At 39.3% G+C, this 26,092-nt stretch overlaps 1 protein-coding gene across 1 annotated transcript in view; it reads right to left on the bottom strand.

Annotated features, from left to right (window-relative positions):
- Window positions 1-1,534: 1,534 nt before the first annotated feature.
- The window catches only part of METTL25 (methyltransferase like 25), a 112,066-nt gene continuing 87,508 nt past the window's right edge, over window positions 1,535-26,092 (bottom strand). Inside the window, exons 7-12 of the mRNA XM_044979886.1 lie at window positions 24,893-24,922; window positions 22,381-22,454; window positions 17,923-18,016; window positions 5,007-5,081; window positions 4,333-4,404; window positions 1,535-2,121 (exon numbers count right to left, since the gene is read on the bottom strand). Coding sequence (XP_044835821.1) covers window positions 2,035-2,121; window positions 4,333-4,404; window positions 5,007-5,081; window positions 17,923-18,016; window positions 22,381-22,454; window positions 24,893-24,922 — 432 coding nt within the window. The 3' untranslated portion in view covers window positions 1,535-2,034. The remainder of the gene's footprint in view (window positions 2,122-4,332; window positions 4,405-5,006; window positions 5,082-17,922; window positions 18,017-22,380; window positions 22,455-24,892; window positions 24,923-26,092) is intronic.

Here is a 26,092-nt window from a genome sequence, read left to right as displayed (position 1 = left end):
TTCAGTTTTCACCAAAAAGGTTAGTAGCAATTGGATGTCTAACATAGTAAATGCCAGTGAAAGTGAGGTAGGATCAGAGGCTAAAATAGGGAAAGAACAAGTTAAAAATTACTAAGACAAGTTAGATGTTTCAAGTTACCAGGGTCTGATGAAATACATCCTAGAATACTCAAGGAGCTGACTGAGGAGATATCTGAGCCATTAGCAATTATCTTTGAAAAGTCATGGAAAACAGGAGAGATTCCAGAGGATTGGAAAAGGACAAATATAGTGCCCATCTATAAAGAGGGAAATAAGGACAACCCAGGGAATGACAGACAAGTGAACTTAACTTCAGTACCTGGAAAGATAATGGAGCAAATTAAACAATCAATTTGCAAAACTTAGAAGATAAATCAATAAGTAACAGTCAGTATGGATTTGTCAAAAACAAATCATGTCAAACCAAGCTAATAGCTTTCTTTGACAGGGTAACAAGCCTTGTGGATGGTGGAGGGGGAAGTGGTAGATGTGGTATCTTGACTTTAGTAAGGCTTTTGATATTGTCTCATATGACCTCATAAGCAAACTAGGGAAATAAAACCTAGATGGAGCTACTATAGGGTGGGTACATAGCTGGTTGGAAAACTGTTCCCAGAGAGTACCGGTAGTTATCAGTGGTTCACAGTCAAGCTGGAAGGGTATGTCAAGTGGGGTCCCACAGGGATCAGTTCTGTTCAATATCTTCATCAATGATTTAGATAATGGCACAGAGAGTTATAAAGTTTGTGGATGATACCAAGCTGGGAGGGGCTGTAAGTGCTTTGGAGGATAGGATTAAAATTCAAAATGATCCTGACAAACCAGAGAAATGGTCTGAAGTAAATAGGATGAAATTCAATAAGGACGACAAATACAAAGTACCCCTCTTACAAGGAACCAGCTGCACAACTACAAAATGGGAAATGACTGCCTAGGAAGGAGTACTGCAGAAAGGGATCTGGAGGTCATAGCGGATCACAAGCTAAATGAGCCAATAGTGTAATACCATTGAAAAAAAAGTAAGCATCATTCTGGGATGTATTAGCAAGACTGTTGTAAGCAAGATACAAGAAGTGATTCTTCCACTGTACTCTGTGCTGATTAGGCCTCAACTGGAGTATTGTATCCAGTTCTGGGCTCCACATTTCAGGAAAGATGTGGACAAATTGGAGAGAGTCCAGAGAAGAGCAACAAAAATGATTAAAGATCTAGAAAACATGACTTATGAGGGAAGATTGAAAAAACTGGGTTTGTTTAGTCTGAAGAAGAGAAGACTGAGAGGGGACATGTAACAGTCTTCAAGTACATAAAAGGCTGTTACAAGGAGGAGGGAGAAAAATTGTTCTCCTTAACCTCTGAGGATAGGACAGGAAGCAATGGGCTTAAATTGTAGTAAGGGTGATTTAGGTAGGACATTAGGAAAAACTTCCTGTCACGGTGGTTAAGCACTGGAATAAACTGACCACAGAGGTTGTGGAATCTCTATCATTGGAGATTTTTAAAAACAGGGAGACAAGTACCTGTCAGAGATGGTCTAGATAATACTTAGTTCTGCAATGAGTGCAGGGGACTGGACTAGAAGACCTCTCGAGGTCTCTTCCAGTTCTATGATTATAAGAGAATGGGCATTTCCTCATAAGTCTGAACTATAGTATCCCATCAGTTTTTAAGCTATTACCATCAATAGAGTTCTGCTTTAAAAATAATCACACAATATGGGCCTCTGATTTTTTCTGGCAAAATCAGATGATTAACATTACTTTAATAAATTAGACCACGACATGTTGAAATATAAAACGAGTTCAATTTTACTTCAGATATATTTCTCATGATTCACACTTATTAAATGCTTTATTTTTCAAGTAAAAACAAGACGGTTACATAATATATCACTGGAGTACTTAGATAATAACTTAAAATAATAACAAAATAAACGTGGGTGTCAAAAGTAACAACAGTATCAGACCTAGAGTTGTGAACTATCTAGCAATTTGCTTCAGCTTGAATGCACTTCTATTTCTTCAGAGCAACAACTGCATAGCATCTGGGGGATTTCACAGGATCAAATAACTTCACCAGTCCAGACCAGGCAATGTTGTCCTGTAAAATGATATATGATTAAAGCACATAAAATGCATTTGACTTAAAAGCAAAGATATGGGAATGGGTCCATATTTTTAAATACAAAACTTCAAAAAAAGAAAACTCTAACTTTTATGCAATACATGAAACAGTTGTGAACTCACAAAATAATGCTTATGAAAAGTAAAACAGTCTGTGGTTTAAAGGCTTTAAATTATTTCTTACATATTGTCATGTGAGTCTACCACTCACTTTACAGATCTCTTCTTTCATGAATTACAAGCAGTGAAATTAAAGACAAAACCCTACTAACTTTACTCATTCAAATAGTTCCATTGAAGTTAATGAGATTTCTCACATGAGTAAGTTGACTTGGATATGGCCCTGACACTTTGTATAGTTTCCATAATTTCTATTTCACCTTGTCTAGAAAAATATAATTTGTGAGTCAACCAGTTACTCCTGAGGGAATTCTGCACCAAAAAATTAAAAAGTATGCACCAAAAAAAAATTATATATATTATATATTTCTGTGCACGATATTTTAAAATTCAGCAAATTTTATTCATCAATAAATAAATGTGGAGGTTCCTGCATGGCAGTGGGGAGCACACGCCACTGGCTGCATGGAGGTAGGAGATCACCCTGTAGCACCCTCTCCCCTGAGCCAGGTACTTGGTGGTGAGGTTGCACCCGACGCTGACCCTGAAACACCCTGGGGCCCTTCCCTCTGCAACAGGTGCACCAGGTGTGGGCAGGCAGGCTCAGCCCAGCAGGATCCAAGCATGGGGATTCAGGTGTCAGCAAGCCAAACGGCACACTCCCTCACTCAGCAGCTCTGTGCTCACAGAAATAGGGGGAGCAGTGGTACATGACTCCACAATGCCCCCCCAAACTATTCCCATGGGCATCCCCAGCCCTAGGGTGATTTACCTCTCCACTGGCTGCTCCGGGCACTGGAACTGACATGCCTGTACTGCTGGGGAGGAGTGCGTGACTGTTCTTGTATCTTCCCTTTGCTTCCCTATCATTTTCTCTGGGGAAGCAAAGAAATCTACAGGGAACATGAATTCTGCACGCATGCAGTGGCACAGAATTCCTTCAGCAGTAACCAGTGCAAAATTAAATCTATGGGTACATTAAATTTAAAGAAGGTAAATTAGTGCTAACTGCAGAAGGTCTGATCTCCCAGTTTTGGAAATATACAGATCTCTTCATGATTTATAGCTAGTTGGCATTTGGGAAAATACATCATTAGATATTTCATAAACGCCTCTCTCTGTAAAAATACCAGTTAGAACAAAAGCAAACATTTATTACAACTCATTTGCTCCAAGTGTACTGTAGAAGAGAATAAAACAAAACTTTCCTTATGATAAAATGGAGCTATTAAAATGAGACGTTTATAGTGGAAAAAAGAGCTGCTCACACAAATGGGCTTAATATGAAAAGGTCACAAAACTTTATTTTGACTATAGCCCACAGTAGAAGCTTCAAAGACACCACCATAACCTTCTAACAAATTACCTTTGGATGGAAAATGTGTTATTGGAACAGCATAAGTATGATCATTACTTCTGAGTTAATTAGGACAAGCTGAGACTTAGTGGTGTAATTCAATGGAAGTCAGTGTAGTTGCACCAGGTCTATATTTGGCCAGTTCAGATGGGCTGTATGTTACTCAGGTGCAACTCAATTGATTAGATAACTGAAAAAAAAAACACTCCCCCCACTACATATCTTAACTAAGTAGGTATAAAAATAATCCACATGCATTTTGGACATGATCCAAAGCCCACTGAAGTCCACAGAAAAACTGCCATTGAGATCAGTGGGCAGCAGATCAGTCCTTACAGTATCATTAGTTGAAAGCTTTAGTATACACAGGGCAATGTTTGTTTAGTACTTCCAGTGTTAATTTTAATGATTAATATACTAATACTTGGTATGGAATAAGATTTGTAAGGGTTTTAACATTTTTTTTACTGTCGTCTGACTAGTAATTACCATACAATTAAAAGAACATAAACTTTACTGTTGCAGCTTTGCTTAAAATAATAATAAAAAAACCATCTGCTGGGCATATGTTTAGACAAAGATGGAATGAATACTTACATTTTTGCAACTATGATGAGAATAGCAAGTCTGCAACAGGGGCTCTTTGGTACTCAGTAAATAATTTGGTTAAAATAAACAGACTTAAGGTAACAAAATATAAAGTAAACACACCTTCTCTTTGAGGTAGCAAAGACGGTCCAGAAGTAATAAAACTTCTATACAGGGAGCCAGAACAACTTTCAACTGAAAGAAACGTTAGACACAATCATGGCTTTAGGAAAGGAAGCCAATATACTACTAAAAAGACAGTTCTGTCCCCCAGAAACACTTCTAGGAAGGTGAATCATTTTCTTGAGGAAAAACCTTTATAAGTGCCACCTTGCCAGTTCTTCCCTATCTGACATTTTCAGAAAAATCTACTAAAGATCCAAAGTCCATGGAATGTTATAAGCAGGGCAAGTATTTTACTTGGCTGGCTCCGAGGCATAATCTAATATGCAAATCATACTATAAGTGGCAGAAAGCTTTTGAAGAGGGAAATAATTTTTAGAAGACTTTTTTTTGTGAAATAACTTCATGGAGACCAATCCAGTTTCAAAAGGAGTCTGACATTTCTTTCTTCACAGTCATAATCCCCCTTGAAAAAGAACCTTCCATGTGTTCTCTTTATTATTTTACAGACACCTGATATAGCTCTGGAATCGGATATCCTCGAAGTGAAGTGTTTTTCTGTAGACAGTATATATCATAATATAAGCTGGTCCACCACCACATAAAATTTGACAGGGCTGTATTCTAGACTAGCACATATATACAAGGTAATGTTTTTAATCCTTTGATTTTACCATATTAAATGCTTCCAGCTCATTCATTCTATGCTTGTATTTTTCATAGTAATCCATTATACCGCTGTCTGGGAGCTGCAACAGGGGAAAAAAATGGATGACAACAATTAAAGCCATTCCTATTACCTAGCCCAGGAAATTTCTGAAACAACATTATTCTTTCTAATTAAAAGTGATATTGTCAAATGAACTTTAGTTTTGTTTTTTATGAGTACTTTTCTAAGGCTTATAATGAGCCATTTTTCTGTTCTCAATTACCCGAATTCTTCGATTAACTTTAGCCTTTTCACTAACGTGAAATATTCAGATATATTTATTACTCAGAAGCATGAAACCATTCTTAAATGAGCATTATACAATGAAGTGGAGGTAACGTTCCTATTTCTTTCAGTGAATATCTCACATCAATTTTTACCAAGAGGTACAAAAGGGCTCACTTATAGAGCTAAGGCAGGAGTACGATATGTCATGGTAAAAGGAGCAGGAGTCAGGACTCGAGGGTTTTATTCCTGGTTCTGCCACTTACTCGTTGTCAGGCCCTGGAGAAGTCACACACTTTCTCTGTGCTCCAGGTTATCCCTCTGTGAAATAACTATAATACTTCCATATTACTTTTCCTCACTTGTAATTCTCTGCAGTTTCCCTCTCCTTCACCAGACTGCCTGGTGCGGTGTTGCCAATGCCTGTAATATTGCAGGTGCTGCAGTTTGGGGCTGGTTTTGCTGAGAAGACACAGGCAGCTCTGGAATTTTGCCTGAGCCATGTGCGGCTTTCCCCTTTGGCTATTAGAAGCCATTATGCTGCCTGTGTTACAGGCACAGGGCCGGCTCCAGGCACCAGCGAAGGAAGCAGGTGCCTGGGGAGGCCAATACTTAGGGGCGGCACTCCATCCGTTATTGGGGCGGCGCATCTGGGTCTTTGGTGGCAATTCGGCAGCGGGTCCTTCAGTCCCCCTCATTGTCTTCGGCGGCAGCTCAATCTTTTTTTTTTTTTTTTAACTTTGCTCCTTCGGGCAGCAAAAAAGCTGGAGCCAGCCCTGTACAGGCAACAGCCATAGGGAAGCTGTGGCACATCAGAGTTGGCCCCTACTCCAAGTTTGGCAGTACAGTAATGGCTTAACACCTCCCCCAGTGCAGGAAGAGTGAGTTAATGAAGATAAGAGCTCTGGGGAAGCCCTCTCACTGAAGACTGGAGATAGGGGGACAGCTACTGGAGAATACCATGGGATTAGGAGAGGAAAAGCAGGTGGCTGCAGGATCCTGCAGAGGAGGAGTGGGACTGGGGGCTGCAGGATCCTACCTAGGGGATCCTCCCAGGATGGAGCAGGGCTGCCTGCCAGCTGGGACCAAGGAGAGCTCTGGGCAGTGAGAGGGGAGGAGTCTGGTCATCCTGGTCCAAATTCTGAAAGGATGCTCAACACAGCAGCCACAGTTAAACATGAGCAAGTTATCATGTGCATTTTTCACATGCAAAGTGTCTGATTTACATATGCACATCAAACGGTATTTCTAACTACTTGATTTATGCACACCACTGTATTTATTCTACACACAGTTATCAGAGTTGCAAGTGTAAAAATTTGTGTGCTCAAAATGTGAAAAATATTATATGAATGTAGAGGCCATATTATTCTGTGAAAGTTGGACATTATGCTCTGAATGCAAATCACCAAAGGAAACAAAGGCCTTGTCTACATTACAGGGGGAAATTTGATCTAAGCTGTGCAATTTGAGTTCCATGAATAGCGTAACTCAAATCAACGTAGCTTAGACCTACGTATCGCACAAGATGCAATGTTGATGGGAGACGCTCTCCTGTCAACTCCCCCTACTCTTCTCAATCCGGTAGAGTACAGGAGTAGACAGGAGAGCGATCTGTGGAAGACCCGATACATCAACCGCTGATGCATCGATCGCTGCTCGTCAATCCCCTGGTTAGTGTAGACAAGCCCAAAGAGTATGCCTGCTGCACTTGCCAATTCTTCCTAAGGCTTTCAATTCTGCAGTGAAAAAACTGGAATGTGCTCCTAACATTCTCAGGCAATACAGAACATTGCACTGTGGCCAGAGTCTCTTCCCTCCTCTCCCTCCACAAATTCACACATTTTAGTTGGTTTTGGGATATATTCAAGTTACTTTAAGTTTTAATGCACTATTGGAAATAATGTGATTTTGTACATGTGGTTCTTGCACCCTTCCTCTGAAAAAAAGAAAGCCACAGATCATGATTTTTCCTTTAATTTCCCCTTAGACTGTCAACACCATTATGTAATCCTCCACCATTTTCCTGGAACAGCTGTTGCCAAGGAGACACATCCAGTACTGCTCTGTGGTGGGAGAATGAGCAGGGGATTTTAGATAAACAGAGATGTGCTTTCTTATTTTACTGCCCAAAATACAAAGCTTTAATTCTCAAGTGAGAGAACCATCCACTGTGCACAAATAGCTGTACCAAAACCACGATCCCCTTTTCTTTTCCTCTTAAGATAGCATGACACAATGTAACATCATGTGCCATTTATTACTACTTGATATTTTCTTATGTGAGTACTGAGAAGCTCTAATAGGGACATGGCCCCACTGCACCAGGTACTGTACAAATGTCTATGAAGAAACAATCCTGATTCTGAAGATAAGTGACACAGAACAATGATACAATCCTATGTATATTCCATATACATACATATGTATTTATTCCCAAATCTTATGGTTATAGGTGGATAAATTGCCAACTAACCTCATCTTTATTCCACTCAATCTAGCTATTGGATGATTTCTTATCAGCACTGTGGTCTTGAGGAGAGATTTAAAGGAATGGGTATCAGCATTACAGATTAGCTCAAGGTGAGCGTTTCACATGTAAGGGACATTGTGGAAGGCAGTATGAAGATGTTTGTGTGAGAAGATGAAAAACAGGCCGATGAGACTCATGTTGTTCGCAGAATGGAGGACATACATTAATAATAATCTCATACTCTCCAAATGTTTTTATACCATGGACCACATTTTAATAGAAGTCATGGACCCTTCCTCTTACAGTGAATGTGGTCCACCTTCCCTCCCATTCACAATCATGTAGCAACTACAGCCATTACTTACTCATAAACGTAGTAGTAGGAAAGTAGTTGATATACTTTTAGATTCTTTTAATGCAATTTAGCAGCTGGAAACAAGGAGGAGAACAGCTCTCCATGGACCACGAGCAAGTGCTCAGCAACCACCATTGGTCTAATCTGATTAACCCACTACTCTGCACTACATCTTCTTAAAGTGAAACAATCCAATATAAAAACAAATACCCTACAGCTAAATTCCAAGCCCAGTGATGCTCGTAAACCAATGCATGACAATTGACAATATTTTGGCATAAGTCAGTGGATAGCGAAGTCTGTTTTCTCTTTCTTTAAAAATGTAAGGCAGCGATCAATTTCACAGACTCCATCATCACTAGAATCTAATTTGGGGAAACACAAAGGACAGGGGCAGGTGCTGAAATGGTAGTAGTTTAAAGTGAGAGTGGGGAAGCAGAAAAGTAGTAGTAGCTAGGTATATAATAGCATCTCAGGACACATAAGGCTAGGTGGTTAGATATAAGGCTGCTGAAGTTATGCTGCATTATGAAAAGAAAGTAACAGCATTAGAAAAGAAAATCACAAGATGTTACACATTTGTATTTCAAAGTAGAAAAAAAATCATGTTATACTGCTTGAGAAATAATATGCAATCATGTAATTAAAGATTACCATACACTTATACACAAGGAGAGGGAGAGTAAAGTGTACAGTTGTTATTTTGGCATTTCCTCCCTTGACTGTTTAATTGCATAGGTCATAATGTTCTCAACATAGTTTTTGTCTGGAATTTCCTAGTTTGTTTTAACATTTAAAACAGCCACTCACAAAGCTAAGGCATTTAAATTCTAGATTTTTGAAGCTATGTTGGCTCTACAAAAAAATTGGTATCTAAATTACCTAATGAGGAACGGACAGAACACCGTATCCTAAGCATCTTAGGAGATCTACAGGACAGAATCTCTTTCCCATGAAACTTCGTGCAAATCATACAGGAGCCCTTCATAACTCCTGGGTCCTGACAAGCTCCATAGAGCCTGAGGGTTTCTGCCTTTTCTCATGCACATCTTCAGTACGTATTTCACTGTGCAGCTAAGTTTGTCATCAATGCATGCGTAGCTCATCTTGGCTTAGCTACATCCTTTACAAGTTTAGTGAAAAATTGCATGCAAAATATCTCACTGCCAATGTGCAACATGCAATTTTGAAAGGGTCATATTTGAGTCAAATTAACAGCAAAGGTCATTTGAAACATTCAAACCATTGCTCTCCAGTGAGTGAAAAATCAGCAGAGAGGACCTTCCAATATGTTGATCTCCCCCCTCCCCATGCAGAAGAGATAGGAGGTCAGCTGCCTGTATAGCACCATCCCCCTCATTCTCCTGGCATGCTCTCCATAGGTCCAAGAGCCATGTATGGGAAAGGAGCAGGCCAGCAAGTAAGAGTGACAGATTGTTGGGGGGCAGAGGAGGGAGAGGAGTGTACATATTGTCACTCTGGTGCAACTAGTGGAAATGCCATATGGAAATTAATATAGCCAATGGCCTTAAAGATTAACATAAGAACATAAGAATGGCCGTACCGGGTCAGACCAAAGGTCCATCTAGCCCAGTATCCTGTCTACTAACAGTGGCCAATGCCAGGTGCTCTAGAGGGAGTGAACCTAACAGGCAATGATCAAGTGATCTCTCTCCTGCCATCCATCTCCATCCTCTGACAAACAGGCTAGGGACACCATTCCTTACCCATCCTGGCTAATAGCCATTTATGGACTTAACCACCATGAATTTATCCAGTTCCCTTTTAAACGCTGTTATAGTCCTAGCCTTCACAACCTCTCCCCCCCAAGGAGTTCCACAAGTTGACTGTGCGCTGCGTGAAGAAGAACTTCCTTTTGTTTTAAACCTGCTGCCTATTAATTTCATTTGGTGACCCCTAGTTCTTGTATTATGGGAATAAGTAAATAACTTTTCCTTATCCACTTTCTCAACATCACTCGTGATTTTATATACCTCTATCATATCCCCCCTTAGTCTCCTCTTTTCCAAGCTGAAGAGTCCTAGCCTCTTTAATCTTTCCTCGTATGGGACTCTCTCCAAACCCCTAATCATTGTAGTTGCCCTTTTCGGAACCTTTTCAGAATGATTATTTAACATTACATTAACGTTGGTATATGGCTGGATCACCTGCAAGACACAGCTCAGCATAGAATCATGGAGACAGAGGGCCTCCATCTGGATGCTCCCCACTGGACTCCAAGGTCCACAGGATGTCAAAGGATCTATTGGGTGTGTGTGCTGGACACGGTTTCTTCTACAAGGGGACAAACCATGGGTGAATTCAGAGGGAAGTCCATGAAGAGAACATCACATAGTTTCCCAGCCCCTATGCAGGCATCTCCACATAGAGACATTATCTGGCCTAGTAAATTTAAGGCTGAGATTTTTAAAAGAGATTGATGGGATTTGGGCACCCAACTCCCTTAGGCTTCTTCAAAATTTCCAGCTTTAAACACTTGGTCTTACAATGGCCTTGACATGTAAATCTGTACTTAATACTATAGGAAACGGAACACACTGAAATGAAACTATTTCTTCCTTTTGACACTAATTTAGAAAGGAACATAATTTCCAGAGAAACAAATGCATGAAACCACAGTATCAATTATTATAAACAGTATGCTGATAACTGATGCAGGACTGAACCCAGTATCTTTTGAAATATAGACTTAGCTGACATGGATCGTTGGCTCACGTTAATAAAGTATGAGACTGTTATATCTGGGATGTAGGTGGCCAGGCCAGTAATGTCTGCTGGGTTGGAACTGAAGGCAGGATTTGAGACAAGTTACCAACCCAAGTCAGGAGATGGGTACTAGGGTCAAGCTGGGCCAGCATCAAAGGCAGGAGTCAGGACTAGATACCAAGCTGAGTAAGAAGACAGGTACCAAAGTCAAGCTTGGCTGGGGTTTAAGACAGGAGCCAGGAGCAAGATAGGGCAAAAGACCTCGTCTGTAGCAGTAGGAAGTCAGAGTTTCTACTACTGCTCAGACAGTTCCCTGGGGCAACTTTCTGGTTTAAAGAGCTGGTGTGGACCAATCAGGTGATCGTAGGGCTCTGTCACTCTGGCCTCTTCAGATGGTACGTCCTGTGGTGCCTGACACTCCAGTCATTGTTGGATGCTGTATCATGTGGTGCTGTGAAGGGGTCCATTACTCAGGACTGCATAACCCTGGGTTCTAGACCCATAAATCCTTCTAGGGGCAACAGTTATGTACACTGCGCCTTCAAAGCAGGCTGATAAGACTTTAATATCTGTAACTATTTCTTTTTGGTAGTCATACCTTTTGAAAAATTGTGATTAAGTATAATGAGAAAATTGTAATATGAAATAATGATCCACACAGACTCATAGACTTTACGGCCAGAAGGGACCATCATGATCGTCTAATCTCTTGCACATTGCAGGCCATAGAACATCACCCACCCACTCCTATAATAGATCCAATAGATCCTGACTGAGTTAATGAAGTCCTCAAATCATGATGTAAACACTTCAAGTTACAGAGAATACACCATTTATACTAGTTTAAGCCTGCAAGTGACCTGTGCCTGATGTTGCAGAGGAAGACAAAAAATCCCCCAGGATCTTTGCCAATTTGATGGAGGACCCCGAGGAGCTGCTGGGACATCTGCCAGTCGACTACCTGGAGGAGCTGCCGGGACTGCCACCAGTCGAGTATTCTGAGGAGCTGCTGGGACTGCTGCCAGTCGAGTACCCTGAGGGGCTGGTGGGACTGCCAGCTGCTGAGTACTCAGAGGAGACTGAGGGCCCATGAGCAACGAGGCCCTACGAACAGGTACAGGTAGGAAGTAGCCCAAGGAAAACCAGACTTTAGTCTGGTTGTGTTGGTAAAGCTGCAGTCAGCATGTTTTGGGAGGATCCCTGCTGACCCAGTGGTGGGACCACATGCCACTGGACGGGCCCTGGGCTGGGATCTGGTGGAGTAGGATGGGCTTGGGTCCCCCTATCTTTCCCCCTTCACTGCCAACCCCATAGTTGGAGATTGGCTGCATGCTCACTTTAGGCCCTCAGGCCTGTAGACTGTCTGCCCTAGTGAGGAGGTTGTGGCTATAGACTATTTGTTGCTCTTCCCCACCCTGAGGGCTAGAGACTATACATTGTTCATTATTGTTTGCCCCAGCCAGGAGGCTATAGACTGTGTGTCGCTCTGGTGATGCTGGTACTAACAAGACACGTATCAATTGTTTAAAAATATGTTCAAGGAAATGACAAAAATTGCTTTGGATACATTTTTGTAAGATGATAATGATAATGAATTTTAATTAACAGAATGATCTACATATTCTCTACACAGTATCAGTCATATTCTAGTTAGTTTTAGCACTGAAAAATGAAATACTCTAGAATTTTCAAAGGCACAATCTTAATGTAGCAAAATTGAAATAAACAGTATTTTTAACGAAGACTAAATAGCTTAAAAATTCACTGCAAGACCAATGAACATCAATTCCCCTTGAAAATACCCATAGCCTGGCTCAAATTAATGATCATAAAGGAAATGTACCAGTGAAATTATTACAGTATAAGCATTCTTTAAAAATGAATGGCATCCAATTCCTTCAAAGAATCTTAATAAAAACAACAAGCTTGTTTTATTGTACAGATTAAAACTACTACTGCTCTATATACTGCACAAATGAAGGGTTGTACCAATAAAAAGCATCCCATATCATAAGAATAATAAAAGACAGCAGGTTATGTGATGATAAACATTTCTCTTTATGTGCTGCATAAAAAAGCTACATCAGGAGATTAAAATATTTTTCGTTCTGACTTCTAGATGCAAAATGACAAATATCAGAGCTGTTTAAATTATTTTTAAAGAGAAGAAAATGTCTCTGCTGCAGGGTTATTGTTTTCATGTATGCAATTTATTGCTGTGCCATTAATTTAAACACCACTAACGTTATATTGTGCAAAACTGAAAATGAAAAATTTTAGGCACAGCCAACTTTTTTGATGCATCACTATGGGTTTAGAAAATCAATCAAACTTACAGCAACCTATACAAACACACACACTCTTTAGGTAAACTGTGGAATTGCTACTGCATCTCCATAGCACATACTTAACTGGATGCTTCTGGAGGAGTTCTTAAATTGTGTGTGAAATATTTTGACTACAAGACAAAGTAACCATCATTAGTGAAAAAGTAAGCTATAACTAATACAGTAGCTTGTATGCTTGGATGTGATGACAAGATGGATTCAAGGTGATTATTTAATATCTTTTCTCTGTATGTGGAATATCAATTGACAAAGCTATCTCTATATAGAATTTATACTTGAATGAATTAACCCCTTCATGAGTTCAGGCTGCTCTTAAGAAGCCCTGAAAAGTATAAAAAATAACAATGGTGCTAAGACATTGGGTGCAAAGAAGGGTGAAAAATGGATTTAAATAAAATTTAATCTTTTTGCATTAATCAGTGTTACTGTATTGAAATAAAACAATTAAAGAACATATATATTTTCCATTGTTTTCTATAAATAACATGGGAGGTAACTACCATTACATTATTACCAAGAGGTTCCAGATTTTCATATTTAGATGTCCATCTAGGATAGAAATATTAGATACTGAGCTTGTTACTTTCTTTAAACATATAAACTGGGACAACTTAGTGGTAAACTTGGAGTATATATATCAGCACTGAACTTGGCCCATTATGTTTTAATAATATAATGGATATGACATATGCACACTAAAACATAGGCTGTCATAAGGGAGTTTTAAAAATACGTGATACTATAATGACAAATTCATAAAAACTAAATTATAAGAAGATCTTGAGAGTTCTGCCATAGCAAGTTTTACTATACTTGAAGCCATTTGCTGTATTCCTGTATATTGGGCTGGGGTGAATATGCTACCTATTTAGGGTGGGAATAGTTTAGATTAAATAGATTATGAATTGTTAAAAGTAAAAGTAACAACTAAATGTAGTTGCAAAATACCTAATTTTTAATTTACCTGAGAATGTCTGAGTCCTGTTTCAGGTTTTCTGAGGCATGTATGAACACTTTACTCCTGGGGGAATTCTTTGTCACTGCACGTGTGCAGAATTCATGTCCCCTGCAGATTTGCTTCCCTGCTGAAAAATTACTTATGATGGGAAAGCAAAGGGAAGCTGCAAGAACTGTCATGTGCCCATCCCCGGCAGCACAGGCAGGTTGGCTTGAGTGCCCGGAGCAGCTGGTAGAGACGTAAATCACTGCCAGGAGAGATGGGAGAGGGGCTGGGCAGTCGTGCAAGTGAGAGAGCGAGAGCGAGAGCCTCTTTCCCTTGCTATTGCAGCATGCTCAGCGTGGAGGGGCAGGGCTTCAAGGTGTTTCTGAGGAGGTAGGCATGGGGCAGGCTCTGTCCCCTCTGGCAGAGCAGAATGTAGCGGCCTGCCTGCTTACTGAATTGTTCCCATTGTCTTTGTGAGTTCCCTCAGGAGTATAAAACAGGTGTAAAAGGTTTAAGGCTCCTTCACATTGCCAGAGGGATGTAAAGGACAGTATGGCCTTATAAATGCTTATGGTGCTTTCATGATTAGAACTGGTCTAAATTTGTGGACTGAAAAAATTTCCTATCAAAATGTGCTCCATGAAATGTTTGCTACTGACCTTTCTGGAGATGGTCAGTAGCCAATATAAATTGTGAGTTTGATTCCCCCGCCCTCACTTGCTCTTCAGCTGTCTATGATGTAACACGGAGCATATGGCTGCATATATTTGTTGACTAATAACTAGAAATAAAGGCTCAAACCTAGCTACATTACTATTAGACAGAGGGGGCTTGGGGATTGTCTCCAATGTACCCCACTCCCATTGTCCATCCACTGTATTGCAGTTTAAATAAATGACCAAAATAATTGAAACCAGAGTGATTATATTGTGTTATTTTGACAAATAAAATATGCAGAATTTTAAAATATTGTGCACAAAATTTTTAATTTTGAGAGGTAACATTTTTAATTTTTTGGCACAGAATTTCCCCAGGAGTAACACTTGTATCCTTGGCTGACTTGCTGAGGTGGAAGGTCAGCTTGGTAGGCAAAAAAATCCATATCCATGCATTCTCAGGAGTAGCAAAGCACCTGCAAATGAGCTGTATTCCTTCCCTTTTCCAAGTAGCCCTACTCCCTACTCTGCTTCCTGCTGAGGCTGCAGAGGGAGCTGGAATATTTTCTACCGGACAGAGGTAGCAAAACTGGAAAGAGAGAAAAAGAGACACTCTTCTTGAGGAAGGAGTTGGTATGACCCCCTGCATCAATCACCCACGGTATCTCTGTTCTGCATAAATGTGAAAGTAAGAAGTGCTCCCTCATATGATCACAGGTGACAAAGGGTATTTGGTGAATTAAAAAGTAAGAACTCTTCTGCCAGATAAGGGCTTCCTCTCCTCTTTCTACCTGACTGCCGGTGCTTTCTTCTTACAAAATTGTGTGTACGTATGTGAATGTGACTAGAACCAGTAAATGTGCAATGGCAAAGAAAACATCTTTGAGAAAAATACTATCCTCACTCCTCCACTACCCTCCCTCACTCCAGTACTGCCTTTTCCCCATGTCCTGTCCATCATTCTATCAGAACTGCACAAAAAGTTAAGCAAATGTAGTGCCTCCACTGGGGTTATTTTTTAGCCCCAGGGAAGTGGGAGGCTTGACTGCCCACCAAAGGATGAAATGGATCTAATGTAACAACATTCAAGGCACAAACAACCACTTAGAAACTTTACAGGCCAATCAGGAGCACATTTTTATCCTAAACTGTACATCACATAAAAGCAGGAATTTAGAATGAATTTTTTTGGCAGATTCCACACTATATAGCCATACAGATGACATTACTAATGTGAGAAAATGACAAAATATTCACGGTCCTCTTTTAGAAGTGACTTCTAGGGATTTGCCATTTTTGATCATCTTCTACTTGGACTCTAGCCACATATAAATCTCTCATATGTAGCCCTTCCTGCTTTGGAATGATAATGACTAGTATGAAAATGTTCTCTCTTACTCCACATATCTCACAGTAATTTCTTAGGACTGAGAACCAATCCAGAAGCATGTTAGACTAGCTAGACACTTCACTTGTTTACACAGTTTTGAGGATTAACAGACGGTCATTATAGAATCAGAAACACATTAATATATACTTGTTCTCCATGCACAGATTTGCTTAAATATAAGTTTGTAAATGTAATATAACATAGATTTAATCTAAAACTGTACACTTTGTGCATTATTTAATATCCTCTTTAGATCTTTTTACTGCCTCCCTCCATTGTTCGAACTTTTTACACAAACATAATCTGGTTATATAATGAATTAAAGTACAGACAGAACTGGATCTATTCCTCTGGTCTTCTACAGCTGTGGAGAGCACAATATTGAGAGCGGTATGGTAGAACAATTCAGAGCAGAAGTTTAGGCCTATGTGGGAAGCTGAAAATGATAAGGGGTTAATTTATTAAGCAAAAGCCACTTATTCTGTTATCTCTGCTGCACTATTCAGCTTTTCTGATATACATAGCTTTAAATGATAAAGGTGAAATATCTCCATATTTGTGCAGAATAGTGGTTCATTTGGATCTATAATGAAGACACAGGAGACATGCTTATCATACATGCAGATTAAATAAGAAAGTTATGACAGGCAGACCAGCATAGTTTCAGCACAGGCAAAAGAATCCACATCCTTGATCTGAAACTCAAGCATGTGGGAGGTGTGTTTATTTACTTTGGATGACAGCGTGTGTAAAATGGATATAATGTAAGGAGGCACTAAGTTACTATGGTCATGGAGGCCATACTGAGTATCTACATAGCAAGCGGGAAGCAAAGGCTTGATTTATACCAAGTCATCTAAGAGCTTAGTCAACATGGCTACAGGGAAAGCAAGGGAATTACTCTGGTTTTCCTATTGACACTGGCATTCAACTTATTACCCATCTGGCACTGGTCACTGTCAGAAGCCAGGATACTGGTCTTGATGGACCATTGGTCTTACCCAGTATGGCCATAATTATGTTCTTACCAGCTGTTCTATATCCACCTCCTTCACAGAATCAGACTAATCCACCTATCTTCCCTGGATTACAAAGGCATCTAGAAGCTTTAACCCTATCTCGGCCAAACCCTGTACTGAGTCTTTTCATGTTATCAGAGCATGGTAAAGATTGGAAGGAAAATTGAATGAAACAGGAAGTGTTATCCGCCCATATGAGTAAAGGTCTCAGCTAAACCTTGTTCCTGGCTTTGATGCTGTATCTACAGTCTAGTATGATTTTAGGCCACAAAGAGGATGCAAGAGTTATGTGGTGGAGTACCCATCTCCACCACACATGTCTTGGAGGACAAAGGAGAAGAAAAAGGATATTGTAAATGTATCTGGATAAACAGAGATGTTCATTAATTATAAACACTTAGGCTTTAGAGCGTATTTTCTGAGGGGTTTCAAAAACATTATTTAGACTATTAGTAATCATGCAAAAATAAAAATAAAAAGGCATCTCACAAGTCATAAGTTTTAAAATGAAAGTATTTTAAAGAAAATAAAAGTGGAAGTTAATCCCCAAACTGAATATACAAACTGAAATAATTTGTCTTGGATAAATATTGTTTAATTCACAAAGAGCTGAATAGGTGGATGTATATTCTAGTAATAATAGCTGCTCACATAATATATACAAACAGCTCCATCAAAATGCTGGCCACTTCTTGGAGTTTACATTGATATGTGAACTGTATGCAATATGAAATCAGCTGCTTACCTTTGACTCATCTAGTTCAAGCTTCTTCAGAGACTTTCTGACATAATCCACGAAAGAGGAAGACTTGGAGAAAATTTTACCAACATGCCGATCACTGCAAATGTAGTATTGAGGTTATTCTTTTAATTTTCTTACAACACAGAAGTTCTATATTATTGTTTCATAAATCTCAGATCCATTAAAAACATATACAATAGGATACTCTGTGAAGTTAGAATAATAATTTATTTCAATTTTACTTGTTCTTTTATCTAAAAATACATCAAAGCAAGCTAACCAATACCCAAAGACCTTTTTAGACCAAAAATATTATTACTCGTGAATACCTGAAATTATGAATGAGGTGAAGGTGATATTTTTTATTTCTATTCCTCTCCTAACATTGTTTTTATTGTATTGGATCCATCACACAGTGTCCATTTTTAGTGCCTCACCTGACAATATTAGCAAGAATTCAATGTTTATGAAAGCAGAACGTCTTCAATGCCAACTGTCGATCCAGGGACCACATAGTAAGTTAAGTGATTCTGATCTTATTGATGCCTTGCAGATTTCTCTCCTAGATGTATGTGTAGCATGTGATTCTCATTTAAATTAGGCAATGTCAGAATTTTCCAGATTTACAATTTGGGGTGCCTCTTCAGAAACTTGCCCAATATTTGAATTGGTTGAGGCAAAGTGGTAAAGCAATGCACAAAAAGTACCAGAAGGCAAACAGAAGATGCACTCACATTAGCAAATTACATGTAATCTCCGTTTGAAATACCTTAGGAAAAAATATGTATAAATATGTTTTGTCAGCCCTCAGTCTGAATTAACTTTCATTGCCATCACCTACATAACACACAGCTCCAGGTCTCACTGACCTTGGCAGTCTTGTACTGTAAGAATCATATTCCCAAAGACATTAGCTATTCACAAATATTCTCTTCAATGTATTATTTATGCACAAACAGATTTTCCATAAAATATTAGTTAGGTATTATAACACTAGCAAACCAGGTGCCAATTTATGCCAAGATCCCCATGCCTCACTTTCATACTGCTTTCAAACACATAGCTGGAATTAATCTGGCTCATCTGTGTGTTAGTACTGTTAAAAAAAGTATTAGCATCATAAAAATGTGCTTAGTATTTAGACTTTATTGAATGCTTGTAAGTTGCTGTATGCATTAATCTCCCTTATAACATCTGTATCACATATCTTAAGATAGTATTTGAGTATTTGAATTGTATATCTCTGTAATTGTGTAAATCACCAGACAGGAAAGGGACCTGAATAAGGGCTTGTCTACACTGGCACTTTACAGTGCTGCAACTTTCTCTCTCAGGGGTGTGAAAAAACACCCCTCTAAGCGCTGCAAGTTTCAGCGCTGTAATGTGCCAGTATAGACACTGCACTAGTGCTGGGAGCCGCACTCCCAGATCTGGTAGCTATGCCCCTCTTGGAGGTGGTTTTTTTTAGAGCTCTCCCAGCGCTGTGCCGCGACTACACAAACCAGTGAAGACGTGCCCTTAGTGTGAAATGCTGGCTTCCAAAAGAAGGCGTTAGGTCCTGCCCAACACAGAAGACTGCTTGACACCAGATGAACTCTTGTTCATCAGAGGACAAAAGACTTTGTTAATTGCTCTCCCTGTCTCCCAATCCCTACCATGAAGAGGAGATGTGCAAACAAATTCCTCCCATCAGCTGAGCTGGCAGTTCAGAGGAGAAAGGTGAATAAAAATCCCTGATAAGGAGACACTGTATCTCTGTGCTGCTTGGACTCTCAAGGGCAAGGTTTTCTCGGCATAAGCAAGAGATCCCCACTGTTTAGCCTCGGTTACCTCAAGGAACAAATAGGGCTTGCCTATTATAGACACTTCTATTACTTTTTGAAACTTAAGACTGTAACTCCTTTGTGTATGTATGTTTACCTGCTTTAACCTTGTAAATAACTCTCTTATTTCCTTTTCCGAATTAACAAATCTTTAGACAGTTTATTATAGAGTTGGCTACAAGCATTGTCTTTGGTGTGAGATCTAAGGTGCAACTGACTTCAGGTAGGTGACTGGTCCTTTGGGACAGGGAGCAACTGAACATTGTTGTGATTTTTGCTGTAAGGGACCATCTATCACAAAAGCAAGCTTGCTTAGGTGACAAGGTAGATTGGAGTGCCAAAGGGGACTGTCTGTGGCTCCTTGGTTAGACTATGATAATACCTGTAGAGTTTGCACTTGATCCTTGGTTGGTGAAATCTAAGTATAGAACAAAAAACCAATTTGGGGTTTGTGTCCTGCCTCTTATCAGTCTGTCCTGAGGTTGGTAGTCATGCTCATGAGTCACTGTAGGACAACTTGACAGGTATATTTTCTTAAACTATTTTACTGGAAACTCATAGAAAGCCTATTCTTTTCAACTTTAGGCCTATTCAAAGCCTATTGAAGTTGACAGAAAGACTTCGATTGATATCACTGGGCTTTGGGTCAGGCTCCAAGTTCTTTGTGTCAATCAACTTTCAAATTTATTTTATTTTATTTTTAGGGAAATAGGAAATTCCTGTGACTGTATTTTTTGTTATTCTAATGCAGTAAAACCTTTGGGCAAATGCAGTCCGAAGACTACTTAATGGCTATGCATTTAAAAGATTCTTTGGAAAAAAATATGCATTTAGTGTATCTGTCCTACAAATCAGAAGCAGCATAGTTGTAACAAGAAAGATATATACTGAATAACTGAAGCTCTAAAAAGTCAGAATGGGCTCTTAATGGCTCAAGGAATCATAATTCATTCTTTTAATTGTCTTAAACTGCTTTTTAAGTGTTATTGGATAAGGAACCTGACATCTTAAAAACTGCTGAACTGGTCCCACAAGGCTTCACCGAGACAAAGAAAATTACAGCTACTTCATCAAAACTGGAGACATCTAACATTAGCAAGCTTAAAACTGGGCCTAAAACTCTTTTAATTTCAAAACTGCAATCTTTATTACTTTCCCCATGTTACCTTTACTTTAATAGATAACATACACTGGTCTAGCCCATACTTTCAGTTTTTACAACCTAGTTCTCATGGTTTGTTCTGCTAAATCTTGTGTGTAGTTTTATTATATGTAATGTCAAGCAAAGGAAGAAATTCTTCTGTTTGGATGTTGCCCATCAACGGAAAAAGCTATGCTCCCACCCCAAATGCCAAAGACAATTTGCCATTGGTCCTGTGTGTGTCCACACTGGCTCTTAGACTCCCTGCTGCTCAACTAAATATGCACTGACAGGCCTTCAATCAGTAGCTGACTATGAGACCTATGATGAAGAAGCACTCTCAGATGCTGTCTGTATAGCTCAAAGCTGTAGTGGTGTGCTCACCACACGGAAGAAGGCAAGAACACATGGTGAGGGTTTAACCAGGCCTCAACTTTACTAGTCAAATTATCTTCAAGGTTACCACTGAGATAAAGCCCTTTGCCATTGTTCCTTTGCTAGTTCTTGGGGGTGCTCTCACCGCAGGGGGAGTCAATCGTCACACTAGGAGGTTTTCTGGGCACCTCCATCCACCCATAAGTATCCCTCCCACTTTGGGAGCTGAGGCAAGAGGGGAGCTTAACCCCCACCCTGCTGCAAGGTCCCCCCAGGGTAGCATTCTAGCCCCTGGTTTGCATTTCTCCCCAAGGGATTAGACATGTTTCTCCCATCTCGTAAGGAGATGTTGTTGCAATGCTCATTATGTTACCATTGTTTTTTAAATATGGAGCCTAAATCAGCTAGTTCCTGCACTGGGGTACCTGTCAAAAGTTGCAACAACTAAATGACTCTCACATAGGTCCCAACTGTGCCCTCTGTGTGGGAGAACCCCAGCCCTCCAGTTGTACAAAAACCCTAACCTCTAGGTTTCACTGTCAGGAAGGTGAAAAACCCAACCAGCCTCAGACAACCTGGTGGTTTGGGAAAAACTCCTTCCCAGCCCCAAAGCAGCAACCTACATAAGGGAGAGAGGGTGAGTCGACCGCTGGACAGATTGGAAAACAAAAAGTGGCCCTGAGCACAGGGCTATTTTTATGGCTCCAGATCTTATGTCAAATCCAGCAAGACCTCCAGCCCATCCTGGAAGTCCCATGGGGGGGCCAGAAATCTTGCAGGACCTGATCCACCCTGTCCTGTATGCCCTCTCCCATCATGGGAGCCACCAAACTCACCCCTCACTAGGCTTTTTAGTGAATTTGCCACAGTTGCCTACATGTCCAGTGCCAAGGACAGGGCTAATGCCTCTGCAACGCTGGAAGGGCAAGAGCTCTGTGTGGATGATATCCTCTGCATATGGATTCAGAGCAAATGAAAGAGCCCTGTATTATTTACTGTCTGCATTCATAGTACAAACAGATACAGACAGAATATAGGGCCTCATTCTGCCCTCTTATGCTAATAGTTACAACTTGCAGAGTAAGGGAGGCAGAATTAGGCCTTAGTCTCCGAATCTCATACCTTTTGATGACACCGTAACATTCCTCTATAATAACCTGTAGAACAGCTCGATAAAACAATGATTCTGTAGGCAGCTGGAAAAAAGAAAACAAAGAACAGCAGGAATGCAAAGCTGGCATCAAAATCAAGACCAGAGTAACTAGAATGGTGTTGGCTGCCTTACCTAATTACTGGTTTGTATTCTTTCAAACCAGTCTTATTAACCTGGGTTGAGAGGACAATTTACTAATTTTCCTGTTTGCAAGTTAAAATGAGTCAGACAATATCATAACCATAATTGTGAGAAAAAATAAACACAGGAAACTGCAGAGTTTGATAGGAAGTGGGTGGAGGGATAGGGATTATAGAAAAAGAAAGAAAGATGGGCCAAATTCTGATTTTCATTTGTAAACCCAGGGAACTCTATTGCAGTTAATGGAGTTATTCCAAAATTGCACCATCAAACTTCAGAGCAGAGTCTGGTCCAATGAATAAAAAAAGAGGCAAAAGGAAAACATACTACCTGTGTCAAAACATTTTCTTATTTATAGCTACTTTATCTTGGTTCCCTGAAACACTGATATCCATGCAGAAAGTACTGTGCTTATAAAAACAGTGCAGTGCATTTAAAACTTCATACCTTTAGGTTTGAAAGATGTGTTTACTTAAGAAAAGTTAATGCTTGTCAGTTAAAAATGTAGTGCCAAATGCATCTCCTGTGTAAACCCACTGCAGTCAATGGGCTTACAATGGGGATAAGTTGGCCTGTAAATCTAGTCTATTAAATACTTGTGCAGTTAGTGTGCATATACAAAAAAATGATAAATTACACAATCATGATTTAAAGTACTCAGAGAACAGAATTTAGACAAGGATTTAAAAAATGAGAGACAAGTGCGATATTCCCGCCAGAAGCAAGCCGCTGCAATAAATCATATAGAAATTCTCAATCACAGTACCTTCCTATCTCCTACAACAGTGGTACTAAGTGAAAAAGTTACTGGTCACTACCCTGCAAGATTAGGAAGACATCTGGGATTTGCCTTTTGTATTTGTGGTTACATGATGGTAGATTACTTATACTATAGTGAAAAACATTACATAGCTTCTGGTTTTACATTATCCAATATCTATCCATAAATTATAGCCAAATAAAAATGCAGTTACAAATAAATATTTTTCAGTGAAAAAACTACTAAACATTCACGCTCATCCTGGTCTTCACATTTCAATTTTCAAACCGCTTATGAGCATGCAATTTAACGTAAAATATTGTTAATTTGATCTCAGGCTTTTGGAGATCTCAGGCTAGCAGTTTGGTCCACACCAATCATGCTCCTGTGCTGATTTTTTATCTATTTTCTGAGCAAATATGGACCCAACAGTGAGTGCTGGGAGGATAAGAGGACTGGCTTACATGGTTTAGGAGTTTTGTCTGCAGTGTGCTGTACCAGATTCAGGAACACAACCAAGTACCAGGTTAGGCTTCTGGTGGGGCAAAATACAGTTAAATGTCTCTAATTACTAACCGAATTTTAACCATGGAATGTGATTCCAGAGAGCCAGGTATGTCAGTAACTGTTTGTTAACTTAATTAAAAGTTGTGTGTTCAAGGCCTTTTAGATAGTATTAGGAGCTTTTATAATTGACTTGCTATATAAATAATAAAACATTCTTAAAATACATGGGGCTATCTTACACTGTCATTTTTGTTTCAGTAACAGAAATTAGTTTACTACCGTTCAACTTGTTTTAAAAGTTAGATGTACCTAAAGTTCCGCTTCGCGTCCTTTATTAAAATAAATTTTAATAAAAATTTGAAAAATAACTTTTTCTACTGTTCCCATAGAATTTTATGAACAACATTTTTGCAGTTTCATATTATTTCCTTGTGGACATGTTTTTGCCTCAAAAACATCACAAGTGGCATTATTGTCGGAAATCTCTGCAGAAATTACCAAAATTTAATGAGTTGGGAAGAGCCTGAACTAACTCCTTACTCCTAGTGACCATGTTGCTAGACCCAAAAACATTGTGGTTCTTCAGAATAAAGGGGTCAGTGAATCCTCTAAAGATGATCTGCACTGGGCCCGGAGCCTCTGTTGGATCAGTCCATGTAAGAAAGCACCGAGAGTTTGGAAAGGTAATTGTATATGTTAATTTGTTAAAGAAGCACTTTTGGATTTAGTGAAGAATATTAACCAGCATGATTAAGCATAAAATAGTTTACTATTAAAATAAGGTATTTTCAACTATATTAAAACTGTACTTTCTATAAAATATATGTTAGCTGACTCTTAATTGTCTGAAGAAAATAGATACTTTAGCATCACTATGTGCAGACAAGGCAATAAAAATGCAATTCTGTGGTGCTGAAACATGATATCACTCTGACTTTGATTTATTTTCTGTTAATTGTAGTGTTTTAGAACCTAGTAAGTCACAAGTTCAGGAGAAGGTCATGTATTAAAAGTATTCAGAAAGAAAAAACAGTTTTGTCATTAGAAGGGTTAAAATAAACAACATTACTTACCACTTGGCTGACCGCAACTCGTTCCAAAGCCTTTAAAAGTGAAGAAATTAAACTGCTATGTTTATTCTTTATCAGGGCATTTTATAATCACATTGTATAAAGCCTGGTGGAAATGACATTTTACAAGATTAATTATGTGATATAACATGAGCTTGTACACGTAAGAGTGTTAAAACCATTAGAGGTTGTTAATCAGTTCACTTCTGTTATTTAGGGTTTATTTATAGGACAAGCAATGATAACAGAATGCGTGTCTATATTTATATATCTCCTCTTCAATTTTTGAGAGCATTAAGGAAAAAAGAAATTTATTTTTTCTTGGCTATATTCCTATACAAGTATAAGCATAAAACAGCTCACTTTAGATATTATAATGTATAGTTTAAACAATCTTTTAATTTAATGCACAATACATTAAAATATCTTTTTAAGTTTCTAGCGACTACACAAATGTTCATTTTCCACTTCTAGTACTTAGAGTTAAACAAAATAAAAACTTTAGAGAGACTGCAGTTTAAAATGTCATGCAGATCCTTTAAAATAGATTTTTCAGCCCATGAATCCTGATGATGTGAGAGTATTTGATTTTTATGATCTAAGGTGACAAAGAATTAAGAAAATACATGAAATGGGTGGAAGATTTTTCTACAGTTGGAAAGATATAGTACTTATAGGAATTACAACCGAAGAGTAAAATTCTCTGTGCAACCAAAGATAAATATGCAGTGAACACATTCTGTGGCACTGCTACAATATAATAAATAAATACCTCACAGCGTACTCCTCATACCATCCCTATACCCCAAATTCCCAGCATAGCTCCTCTCTCTACCACCTACTCCACTCCCTTGTCCCAGAGCTCACCTATCCTGCCAACCTGCACCCAGGATTTCCCTTCAGCTGCACTCCAAGTAGCTGCAGTTCTCCCTTCCCCAGCTTTTATAGAGTAGCAGGTGCGATTTACACTACATAAAAGCTACTTCCCTTCTTTACTTCCAATGAATAATTGGCTATGGCAGGTATGCCCTGTGGTCACTGTGACCTCTGCCCTACTCCAGATGTCTCTCTTCCAGCCGCAGAGCAGTAGCCCTCCACAGCCCACAAGTCTCTGTGTCACCATCAGAGGTGAATGAGAACCCCAGCTAGAAAGGAGGGCAGTGTTACTACTGTCCAAGCTGGAAATTTTCCTGCTGCTGCATG

This window comes from Mauremys mutica, chromosome 1 (assembly GCF_020497125.1).
Source record: "Mauremys mutica isolate MM-2020 ecotype Southern chromosome 1, ASM2049712v1, whole genome shotgun sequence".
In the NCBI taxonomy this organism is placed as follows: domain Eukaryota; kingdom Metazoa; phylum Chordata; order Testudines; family Geoemydidae; genus Mauremys; species Mauremys mutica.
Note: the sequence above shows the minus strand (reverse complement) of the source record. Positions and strands in the feature narration are given on the sequence as shown.